Below are 12,531 nucleotides of genomic sequence, written 5' to 3'. Positions count from 1 at the left end.
GAAAGCCTGGTTGGCAATTATACACATACGCACACACACAGACACACACACATGCACACACGCACTCATGCACACATGCATTCACATACAATACTTGCTTGACCGGTACCTCATCTAAAAATAAGCCTCCCTGGAATTACTTTTCTCTATTTAAAAAATTATTAATTTTAAATAGACCTTTGGGGGAAAATCTATGAGTTTAAACGTTTAAACTTTTTTGGTATGAATTTCTTATTATATATTTTCCTTTTCACACTCACTATTTCTTTTCCACTTAGTTCCTTAAGAGTTTGGACAGGGACAGGCTAACCTAACTCCTTTTTATGCCCGCAGACTGTTCATAAACTCCTGAGGAGACTTCACCTGATGCCTTACAAGGACAGAGCAACCTCTATGTGCAGTTATGGGACAAAAAGAAAATTATCCACTGCACTGGCTTTGATAGGGAAGCCTTCCATTCTACTGCTGGTAAGAAGAATGGGAGACAGGGCTGTTGCATAATTAGAAGCACATACCTCATTGTATGTGTAACATTTCATTACCATTACTGCACAAAGCATTTGTTGAAGTCCCACTCTATGCTCATTATTTTAGTAAAATCCTTTTCATACACTATCTGATTAAGGGAATCTATCTCAGTGATTACTTTGTTGCTACAACACTGTATCTTCAAAAATGTTTTTGTCTACTTCAGAGGAAACATTTGACCTAGGAATGGGAATGGAAACATTTGGAATGGGAATGGAAACGAACTCAGGGTACCTAAGTGACTAAATAAAATTATGGATAATAGTAGAATTTGGTTTCCAGTCATTGGAGAAATATTTTCTATTAATAAATTATCAGAGAAATTATCATATCTTAACTCCATTAAAAAAGAAAGATATATTATTAGACAAAATGCCATGGTAACATTTCATTTGCTTGCTATCCAAAAATATGAGTTCCAAAGCTTCGGATGTGGTTGATAATATGCCATTCTATTTTATCTGACTTTTGGAAATAAGAAATGCATTACATAGATATTTGTATTTTGGTTTACAGTTAAAAATTAAATTGATCACCTGGAAATATAAATTACACATGGTGTGACAAAGCATCTGCTCTGCAGAACAGACATTATAAAAGGTGTTTATTTCAGAAAATAAGCCTTTCCTTATTTTAGATGATCCCCTTCATTCAAGGATCTCCAGACTCCATGAAAGCCTTAACTATGTACAATGAAAATCCAGTTATAAACCAGATGTTCTCTTAAGTAATCCCTGGTACAGAGGATCAAATTATTCACTCTTCCCAAGTACACTGTCATACAACCATTTTTTTCTATAATACCAGAAGCTTAAAAAGCTCTCTATTCCCTCCAATAAATGATGCTAAATGAATACTGTTGTATAAGTGTCCTTTAACTTACACAAAACAATCCTTGGGCACCCCTAGAAGATAATAGATATAAAGTTTCATTTTTTAATTTTAAAAGTGGCTATGCAAATTTTATGTATTAATGAGCCAAATTGAAATACAGATTGTGAAAGATTCCATGTTATTTTTATATGCATTCCCTATATATATACTATCATATTTAAAAATAGGAATACAGATAATACATACTCTACTTTTCCCCCAAATTAATACTAAGTACTTCCTTTTAATTAGCCCCTTATTATAAAAACAAGTTTCAAGTGATCCAATGGGCATCCATTCAATTGAAGATATATATTTTTAATTTTTACCTAACCATGGCTGATAATTCATCTGTCAGAAACTGTTACTGCTTTTTTAGAGTCCCTGTTGATACATTTCTAATCTTATATCTGGGTGGCTTTCAAGTCATTATTTACTTTAAAATATAAGTTTTGTCTATTTACTTAGCTATTCTTACAAATCTTATTTTTATTTCCCCAAGAAATATTATTTTTAATTTTTAATTAATAATATAAAACTAAAAAGAACCTGGGCCAGAGTGATAGTACAGCGGGTAAGGCATTTGCCTTGCACATAGCCGACCCGGGTTGCATCCCCAGCATCCCATATGGTCCCCCAAGCACTACCAGGAGTAATTCCTGATCCAGCAGTAACCCCTGAGCTGGGTGTGACCCAAAAAGAAAAAAAACACTAAAAAGAACCTCCAAACATATTAACCAAAAATCACACAGCAGTTTTCCTACTTTACATGGTAAATCATCATTCATAGTCACTATTACACTCTCAGGAAGAAGGAAATGATATTTTGGGGGGGAACTTTAAATATATTTGTTACAAGTAGCATTAAAAACAAGTCTGTTTGGGGGCCTGGAGCGATAGGACAGCTGGTAGGGCATTTGCCTTGCATGCGGTCGACCCGGGTTCGATTCCCAGCATCCTTTATGGTCCCCCGAGCACCACCAGGAGTGATTCCTGAGTGCAGAGCCAGGAGTATCCCCTGTGCAATTCCCAGGTGTGACCCAAAAAAGAAAAAAAAATTATTAAAAAAAAGTCTGTTTTGTCCGTAATTAACGCTGATATTTTTCCCCCAACAAAATTTGAGACCAGTGTAAAATATCCAGAAATCAACTTCACTGAGATACTTTCTGAAATAGACTGACAATTTTAAATGATTAATTTTGAGCTTTCTTTGACAGCGGCAGAAAGTCTATTAAGTATAACACAAGTTAGTCACAGGACTTCACAAAGTGACTTCTGTTCTACACAAGTAATTCCTATAAAGAACCTCATCAAAACTTAATTAATTTGATACATTTTTCCTTGTAACTTTTTATTAAAGGATGAGCCAAGCTCAGGGATGGATCCCAAATCGAAACGGCATCTCTGGAAGATCATTTCAGAAGAAGTCCAGAATAAATGTTCTGTCATTCTGACATCTCACAGGTAAAGTGACGGTGCGACCTTTCAAGTCAGACAGTACCACTGCAGGATGATAGATGGGAAATAGTAGTCTTGGGTCATAGATTTTGTTCATAAATGCCCACAATTGGATTGAAGTATTTGATTGAGTGAGTTGCAGGAGCCAAGCTAACAATCTGGTGAGAAACCAGCTGCTTTTCTGGGGTAGGGTCTCTGCATGTCTTTGAAAAGCAAAAGGTTTCAAGACTTATGACTCCTCTTGACTCAACTCTGACAGCATACTGCCCACTCCAAAGTACAGAATCCTTTAGTCTACAACGGTCTGCATGTCCAGATCCTTTCCTCTCATACCCTCTCTGATCAGTGTGAATGGCTCATGGCTCTGCATGCATTCATTGCCTTTTCCTGTTACGATGCCTTTCCTTGGGTTGTGTTTTCTACCTTATATAGCCTTTCCATAAAATCTCTCCAACTTTTCATCTAATGAGTTAGTCCTTTAAGATTCAGCTTATCCAGAGAAATAGCTCAGTTCCTTAGAAGACAAGCTTTGCATCCAGAGGTCTAGGTTTTCTATGAACTAGATCCTTCCTACTCATTAAGTAAGAGAAGCTATATTTAATCTGTGCCTTGTTTATAAGACTGGATTTTTATCAAATTCATCCTATCATTGTAATTGGCATACAGCAGGAAAATGACCAAATTGTTTATAATCAAGAGGTTTGCTAATGTGTGAGTTTTGTCCCTGAACACTATACTTTCTGGAACCAGTCATTTGATTTCCATTAATGGTTGCCTTAGGTAGATAAGGTTAGACCTAATAGTTGTTCCAATTATCAGAGTCCACAAAATTAAAGATTATATAATTAAGAACAAGTTAGTAATTTATAAACACAAAAACATAAAGCCTCCTGAATTCAGGGTAGGAGGTTTATGAAAAATGGCCAATCTTATTTTGGAAGCATTTCTTAGAAAATGCAGTACTTGAATCAAAAGTTGAAAAAAATGCTCTGTTTGATAAAGAGATGTTCAGGTGACAGAGATGGATGACCACAAGTTTGAGAAGAAACAGTAATAAATCCTATGCGAAAACATTTAATTCTATTTTTAAAGTTTTGTTGTTGTTCTTCTTCAAGAGAAAAGAAGTTTCATGGAGCTAAAACAGTATTTCTAAGGCACTATACTGAAACAACGATATTTATACCCATACAGTTGATCCCAAATTTCTGTGCTCACAATGATGATGTGATTCTGTCTTTCAGTATGGAAGAATGTGAAGCTCTCTGTACCAGGCTGGCCATTATGGTGAATGGAAGGTTCCAATGTATTGGATCTTTGCAACACATAAAGAGCAGGTAAAGGATAAATGTGTTGTCTAGTACATATGAAGGGTATTTTGTCTAGTCTCCTTCAAGACTTAGTTCAGCTGAAAAAAAAAGTGTGTTCTGCAAAGAAGAGTAAAATACAGAGTAAAGAAACTTGTAGTGACTCACAATAACAAAAAAATTTTACTGAGGGCTGGATGCATCTTATTTAAAATGCCTACACTCCCCCAGCACCACTGGGTATGGTGCTGGTAGTCCCACCCAACCCAACCACTCTAGCACTCCTGGAGGTGACTCCTATTTCTAAAATAAATTTGAAAGGCATAAAAGTTTAAAATTTTTAATCCATAATCAAAATTCCCTCAGGAAGCAGCTTCAATATTTCACTCAATAACAAATTAGCAATCTTGGGCACCACACAAAAAAATAAAATAATAAATTAGACCTTGACAAATTTATGAAGGTATACATTTTTCTATCAAGCATCTTTCTTTCCTATTTATACAAGCTTTTGGTATGCTTATTAGACTTTTTTTAATAGCATTCAAAGCCTTTCTAATTAAGAATGCAGGGCCAGTGATAGTATAACAAGTAAGGTCCTTACCTTGTACATGACTGACCCGGGTTCGATCTCCAGCATTGCATGTGGTCCCCTGAACACTGCTAGGAGTGATTCCTGAGTGTAGAAACAGGAATAATCCCTGAGCGTTATCATGAGTGCCCCCCACAAAAGAATGCGTTGGGGAAATGTGCATAAATGTCTATCAAATTTAAATTAAATTAATATTTTATGTTTGTTGTAATGCATAAGCTTTTCTACATATCCATGTTGGTCTCAAAATGTCAGAAAGCTACTTTATGCCTTTATTTGTAACAATTTTTCTTAAAAAGAAGTATTAACCAATAATCTTTACAAACATGACATGAAACCAGAGAAAGCTCAGTGAGTTTAACAAATGCTTTGCAAGTAGAATCTAGGCTTAATCCCAGCATCTCTGGAAGCATAAATATAGGTGTAGTTCCCAAACACTGCCAGGTGAAGCCCCCCAAAACAAAACAATGTGTGTATTTTTTTTATTCTAGACTCATTGCTTGTTGTTCCCAGATAGTTTGTTGTGACGTTTTTGGATAAAGTCTCTTGTTATCTAGTATATTAAAATCTCATTTATTTTTATTATTATTTTCTTATTTTTTGCTTTTTTGGTCACACCCAGCAATGCTCAGGAGTTACTCTTGGCTCTTCATTTAGGAATTACTCCTGGCAGTGTTTGGGGCACTATATGGAATGCCGGTGTTGAAACCCAGGTTGGCAAGAAAAATGCCCTACCCACTGTACTATTGCTCTGGCCCCTAAAATGTTATTTATTTTTAAGACCCCAATAGCATTATTTTTTACCATTTTATTATGGAACTAAGATTTATACTAGTGTTCATTATCATTTTCATGAATAATTTATTCCAAAACCACACCCATCTACCAGCGTGTTTACTTTACTATTGACACCAAATCTCCAATAACTTATCATTCAGGACCCTGTCTTATTCTTTAAATTAAAAAAGTATTTAACTTTAAAAATAGACATCAACGGATGATTTATGGATGTCAAAGAAAGTCAAGATTTTATGTTTTCTTTCTAACAGGGCTTTTGCCCAGAGTTTGACATTTTTTTATATAGGATTCAAAATAAATTAAAAATCATGACAGTGCACTATTTCCAGTGTGCAATATACCCTGAGCTTTGATGGCAAAATGACTATCTTTATATAAGAAAAGGAACTATAATGATTCGCTTGGGTCCTGTTTCATTATCTAGAATTCCAGGGGAGCTATTTCAGCAAAATGTAACTCATATTCTATTTTGCTCTCTTTCCTTCCAGGTTTGGACGTGGGTTTACTGTCAAGGTTCACGTGAAGAATGCCAAAGTGAGCATGGACGCCCTCACCAGGTTCATGCAACTGCACTTTCCAAAAACATACTTAAAAGTAAGAGACTGACCCGCCTTTGAAGCGGTTTGAGGAATCATACTCTAATATTGTACTGGATGTTGGCCATTTTCTAGCTGACCATCATTTGCTTTTATTTATTATCATACAGTTATTAGTCCAAGATACATAAGGTACTCTGCAGCACTCTTAACAATAAAATATAATCCTAATTAGCTATTAACATGTAGCTATATATTTCATAGCTAATTAATAACACAGTCCTGGGACTGGAATGATAGTACAGTGGCCAACCTGGGTTTGATCTTCAGCACTGCAGAGAGTCCCTCAGGTCCTGCCAGGAGTGGTCCCTAAGTGCCAAGCCAGGAGTAAGCCCTGAGCACCACTGGATGTAGTGCCTAAACACATGAATTAATTAACTAATTCATTAGCATAGTCATTTGAATCCATTGATTCCTTTCTTTCACACAAATGGCTTTATGAGCATATTACAGTTTGAAAAGCCGTGTACATATTGGTTTACTCATTATGTCCTCGTTAGGCAACTGAGAGATGACAAGTATTTTAGGAACAGGATTCATAAAGTCTAAAACAAGAATCATAAAAGGGATTCATAAGACTAAAACAATTAAGAGTTTTAAATGTCACAGCTAGGAGAGATGACATGATCTCTTCACTTCTGTCCTTTGAAAGATTAGCTATCAGAGGTCAGAGCAGACTTGCTTAGTAGAAATGACATTCTCAAATTTCATATTGTCGACACATTGTTTTACATCTGTTTGAATATGTATTTGCATGTATGTATCTGCAGGATGGCACACAGGTATTGGCATATGTATCTCACAAAGTACATGCTTAAAATAAATGAACTTGCTAGAAAAAGTTATCATTACAACATCTTTGATGTACAGGTAATTTGTAGAAGATGATCATAGCAAATGATTGATTTTAAAAGTAAATCAGGCATGGAATGTTGAAAGAAATTCACAGACTTGGGTTGAGGTTTATGTCGGTCTGTCTGAGTTCCAGCAAGCATTTAAAGTCTAAGTCATTTATCTCATTTGCAAGTTGCAATGACATCTATGTCGCAATATTTATATGAGAATTAAATGATAAAATGTCCTCTTCACAAACCATAAGGTACCATGTTAATGAGAAATAAGTTTAAAGCACAAAAATAGAGTTCATTTTCCAAAACAATCCTTTTATCTTTACCAAATACTTTTGCTTCAAATGCCCAAACTTTGGCTAATTTCTCCAGGAAATAATCTCATTTTTTATTCTTATCAAAGCCCATTTTCTATCATCTAAATTGAAATCAAATTTGGGGATGAAAGGACACTGCTCTTGCACAAATCTTGTTGGCCAATGTGCTTTTTCTCTCAGTGAGTTTCAGGTTTGAATCTGAGTGATGAGATTATGTTCACCCTGGTTTATTCTACATGGGACCAGAGCTATTTGCAAAAGTAGTGTAGATGGAAGTTTGATTTCTTTCTAAACCGATCATCCATTTTCATATGTGGTGTTTTCTAGAAAGGAAATAGCAAACAGTTTGAGATTAAAAACAAGCGAGCCCGCCTGGTCACAGTGAGAAATGCTGCAAACACCAGAGGAGAAGAGACGTGAAGCAGTGAGCAGGAAAGTGAGAAGGGATGTTTCCAACATCACAGTTTATCAAAAACGAGCTGAGACGTACAATCTGACTCTGACCCATAGAGGTGGCAGGTAGCGTTTAAGTGAGAAAACATCCTGATCAAACTAGCAGTTAGGAAACAATATTCAAGCTTTCTTGTGCCAGAAGATTCCAATGTCTTATGATTTCTAGGTTTTCAGATGGAGTTGTTGCAGCAGTTCAGATGTGGCATGAGAACCATAGGGATAAATGGCAAAAAATAGAGGGAAAAGGTTAAGTATGAGCTATTTTTGTAACAAAATAAATGATTTCTGGTAACTGATTATCAGAAATAGGCAGGTGTTAAAGATTCTCCAAAGAAATAGGATAAATTGCTAAGTAGGTAGTACTGCACTGTAGCACTGTCCTCCCATTGTTCATCGAGTTGTTCAAGTGGGCACCAGTAACGTCTCCACTGTGAGACTTGTTGTTACTGTTTTTGGCATATTGAATACGCCACAAAGAGCTTGCCAGGCTCTGCTGTGCAGGTGGGATACTCTTGGTAGCTTGCTGGGCTCTCTGAGAGGGATGAAGGAATTGAACCCGGGTCAGTCATGCGCATGGCAAATGCCCTATCACTCTAGTCCTTCTAAGTAGGTAGTAGGTGAAAATGAAAAGATAAAGAAAAATTAGAAAAGAATTTGAGGGGAAATTGAGAAAGCATGTGTTGTAATTTTAATGAATTTTCCTCTAAACAATGCTTTAGAAATCTTTCCTCTTTATGTTGATCTTTAGCCTTTTAGAAAAATTCTATCCTAATAATGAAAGTGCTGTCTGAAAAAAGCTTAAGTTATTTAAGCATAATACAAAATGTGAAATGCCATTTTAGAATACTGTGTAAGGCCAAACGATAATTGTATGTGTGTACATGGAAGTAGTATGCTTTGGAATTGCCATTATTGTCTTAATTTGCTTTCTCTTTGACATTTGTAAAATTTCTCATCTCATCTCTCCAAGCTGTTAGTTTCACACTTACACCATTATTTACACAGAGGCATCATTTCAGTAGGAAGGGTGCCAGCATTTTCTGTCATTCTTGGCCAAGTTGTATCTACTCAAGTCCATATTTTCTGACTCTGTAAACAATGTTTCTTTGCTTTGTCCCACAGGATCAGCACCTCAGCATGTTAGAGTATCATGTACCAGTTACTGCAGGAGGAGTGGCGAACATTTTTGATCTACTAGAAACTAACAAGGCTGCTTTAAATATCACCAATTTCTTAGTCAGCCAGACTACTCTGGAAGAGGTAAGCTATAGACCATGATCCATGTGCACAATGTCATCTATTAATTATTACACATTATGGTTATTTCTTTTTAATGACATATAATTTGTTTATAAGTGAAGCAATATCTAATCTTGCACCTGGAAGACATAGTTGAATGTATTTCTCTGTATTTTGGGATATTAGAAAAAAATTAAATGGAACGATCATTAGCACATTTTTGCAGTGTGTGTGTGTGAGAGAAAGAGAGAGAGAGAGAGAGACAGAGACAGAGAGAGACAGATAGAGAGAGACAGGGGATGTCTTGTGTTTGTTTTTAGGTCAAAGTTTTCTCTGTTTAGGGCTTATTTCTGAAATGAATTGTGCTTGGAGAGTTGGTCCCAGTAGTACATAGGGAACTATGCAGTGTCAAGGATCAACCCCAGTGTTCCCACATACAAAGCATTTCTTCCAGTCCTCTGAGCCATATTCCTGACCCCCATTCACTATTTTTGAATATAAAAATATTCTTTTTCTTTCTATAAGACATTTATGTTTGTAGGATGTATTATCAAACAAAACATTATTTTCACCTGTAAAATAAACAGCTATTAACACTTTCCTAGCTTTCTTCTTGGGAGACTTTTAAAATAGCATTTCTTATGGACTAAGGTAGGATGAGTGCATCTAGAGAGAATTTGCTATTTTCCTTCAGATTCAGACAACCAGAGTGGCAGAGGAAGAATACTTTTGCTTTGCTCACCCAATCCCTCTTATTTACATTTACATTGAAAAATCTTGAAGCCTGGGTGTGTCATCCTTTGTCTACTCTTCACTGTTTTAAGTGTTTCAACTCAACAAATCAGATTTATAGAACTTCTGATTGTCTCCACTACTAGAATGAATCTGAACATGAGCCCTTCAAGCCTTTGAGTCTATGCATGATGCTGCATTTTATGTGTAATTTTAAATAGAGACTCAAGGGAACTATTGCTCCATTCACATACAAAAATATAGCCTTTTACTTATAACAAGCTTTGACTTACACCAGTTCTCATGTTTGGCACAAGAGACTCAACAGAGACTAGAAGGAGGGCATTTGCCTTTCATGTGACCTACCCAAGTTGGATCCCCAGCATCCCATATGGTCCCCTGAGCTTGCCAGGAGTGGTCCCTCAGCACAAAGCCAGGAGCAAGCCCTGATTACAATGAGACCCAAAACAACACAAAAAAATAAGAGAGACTTGATACTTTTTTGAATAAGTCTATGACAAGTAAAATTAAAGATTTTAAACAGAGTATTAAAGGCATCCTTATTTAATAATTGGGTTGTTGAACAAAATGCTCAAGTAGGCTTTCTATAAAACAATATTCTAGAGGGACTGGAGCAATAGCACAGTGAATAGGACATTTGCCTCGCACATGGCCGACCTGGGTTCAATTCCCAGCATCCCATATGGTCCCCTGAGCACTGCCAGGAGTAATTCATGAGTGCAGAGCCAGGAGTAACCCCTGTGCATTGCCAAAAAGCAAAAAAAAAAAATTATTCTAAAGCATTAACTGTTGAAACTAGTGGAATTTTTCTCAACATAATGCATTTAATGTGTAACTGGCTTTGGCTTCCTTGTTTATACTTTATAAAAATTGATATTGATCACATAGAAATAGAATTTGTAGCTACAGACATTTTTTTACTACATATAATATTAATATGCCATTATGATATATGCTATTATGATTATTATGATATATTTGGAGATATATATGTAGGTTGGAGCGATAGCACAGCAGTAGGACGTTTGCCTTGCATGCAGCCAACATGGCCGACCTGAGTTCGATTCCTCCGCCCCTCTCGGAGAGCTCGGCAAGCTACCCAGAGTATCTCGCCCGCACGCCAGAGCCTGGCAAGCTCCCGTGACGTATTCGATATGCCAGACACAGTAACAACAAAGTCTCCAATGGAGACGTTACTGGGCCCGCTCGAGCAAATCGATGATCAATGGGAGGGCCTTTACTTTACTTTATGTAGTTTTTATTTTTATTTTATTTTTATATTTTTAATTTTTATTTGTGAAACATCATGAGGTACAGTTGTAGACTTACAAACTTTCATGCTTGGGTTTCAGTTATACAATGATGGAGTACCCATCCTCCCACCAGTGCCCATTCTCCACCACCAATGGTCCCAGTAACCCTTCCACTCCCCCACCCCATCCCCCCCAACCCCACCCCACCTCTGTGGCAGGGCATTCCATTTTGCTCTCTCTTTCTATAGATGGAGTTTTTAAACCCAAATCTATATATCTAAAGGAAAGACTCCAACTAAAACTATTTATAAATGGATATGCTCCTATGCTATCTTCTTCTCTTTTTTTCTTTAAGTTATATTTTAAAAATTTACTTCATTTCAGAGAGAGGGTATTGGGCTACACCCATGGTTCTTGACTGTACTCCCAGCTCTGTGCTGAGGGTTGCTCCCAACAGTGCTCAGGAGCCCAAGTGCAACTGGGATTGATTAAACTGGGGCCAAGTGAGTCACAGCTATGAGCATGGAAAGTTCTTTAACCCCTGTACTATCAGAATGCCCCAATATAATTTTTTAATGTGTGCTTCCATAGTCTGTGTGCATTTGAGGGTGGATATAGGTGAACTTATCTTACTTCTTAATATAAGCCATCAGGAAGTAATGATTTTATTTCTCTTTAAAAATTAGGTTTTCATCAACTTCGCTAAAGACCAGAAGTCCTATGAAACCGCCGACACCAGTAGCCAAAGTTCCACCATAAGCGTTGACTCTCAGGATGATCGTTTGTAGTCACAGTACTTCCAGCAAACTCAAATATCAACAAATGGTCAATGGCTTCATTTTGAGGAAGATCACTGAAGACATTACTCTCTCAAAATATTATAATTTTAAAGTGTTATACTTTACGGAAAGTTTTAATTGTATGAGACGTGCAAGTAATTATAAATGGAAAGATTTCTTTCTAAGGTCAGCGAATGCTGTTGCTCTTGAAATGAATTTATGTCTACTTAACACTGTGAGTAAGCGATTGTATATGCTGGTGATTCGTATGCAAAAAAATGACGCTACCTACAGATGAATGTCCTAATTTATTACTTTCAATAAAAAAAGGTAGCTTAAACAGAATGGTTTTTAGTTGTTGAAAAGTAAGAGGAGGAAGAAAAGTAAAGTAGTTCGGAATTGGTTAGAACTGGGTGAGGAAACACAATAATCTATTTCCAGAAAATAACAGAATGAGCACTATCATATGTACATGAACCTATTGTGATGTGTAAAGAACTATGTGCAGATTCACATTGGCAGTGAGCAGTGAGTGCAGTGTCCACAAAGTATGCCTATGTCATTTTTCAGTACCTCTAAATGCATGTGGACAGACCTAAGGCAGTGCCTTTCTACAAGAATACAATGGGAGGGCGGTTTACCCAGGTGGTAAACAGAACTTAGATTTATTCCTGTCATACTTGACAATAGTAAGGCAACAGGGCAAAGTAAGAAGCTATTTGCTTTTCAAGGAATATGGT

The 12,531-nt window shown here is 36.5% G+C and overlaps 1 protein-coding gene across 1 annotated transcript in view; it reads left to right on the top strand.

Moving 5' to 3' along the window:
• ABCA12 (ATP binding cassette subfamily A member 12) overlaps window positions 1-11,816 on the top strand; it is a 194,711-nt gene extending 182,895 nt beyond the window's left edge. The window contains exons 48-53 of the mRNA XM_056111825.1: window positions 334-468; window positions 2,762-2,865; window positions 4,101-4,193; window positions 6,042-6,147; window positions 8,890-9,027; window positions 11,699-11,816. Coding sequence (XP_055967800.1) covers window positions 334-468; window positions 2,762-2,865; window positions 4,101-4,193; window positions 6,042-6,147; window positions 8,890-9,027; window positions 11,699-11,800 — 678 coding nt within the window. The 3' untranslated portion in view covers window positions 11,801-11,816. The remainder of the gene's footprint in view (window positions 1-333; window positions 469-2,761; window positions 2,866-4,100; window positions 4,194-6,041; window positions 6,148-8,889; window positions 9,028-11,698) is intronic.
• Window positions 11,817-12,531: the final 715 nt, after the last annotated feature.

This window comes from Sorex fumeus, unplaced genomic scaffold (genome assembly GCF_029834395.1).
Source record: "Sorex fumeus unplaced genomic scaffold, SorFum_2.1 ptg000014l, whole genome shotgun sequence".
Taxonomy (NCBI): domain Eukaryota; kingdom Metazoa; phylum Chordata; class Mammalia; order Eulipotyphla; family Soricidae; genus Sorex; species Sorex fumeus.
Note: the sequence above shows the minus strand (reverse complement) of the source record. Positions and strands in the feature narration are given on the sequence as shown.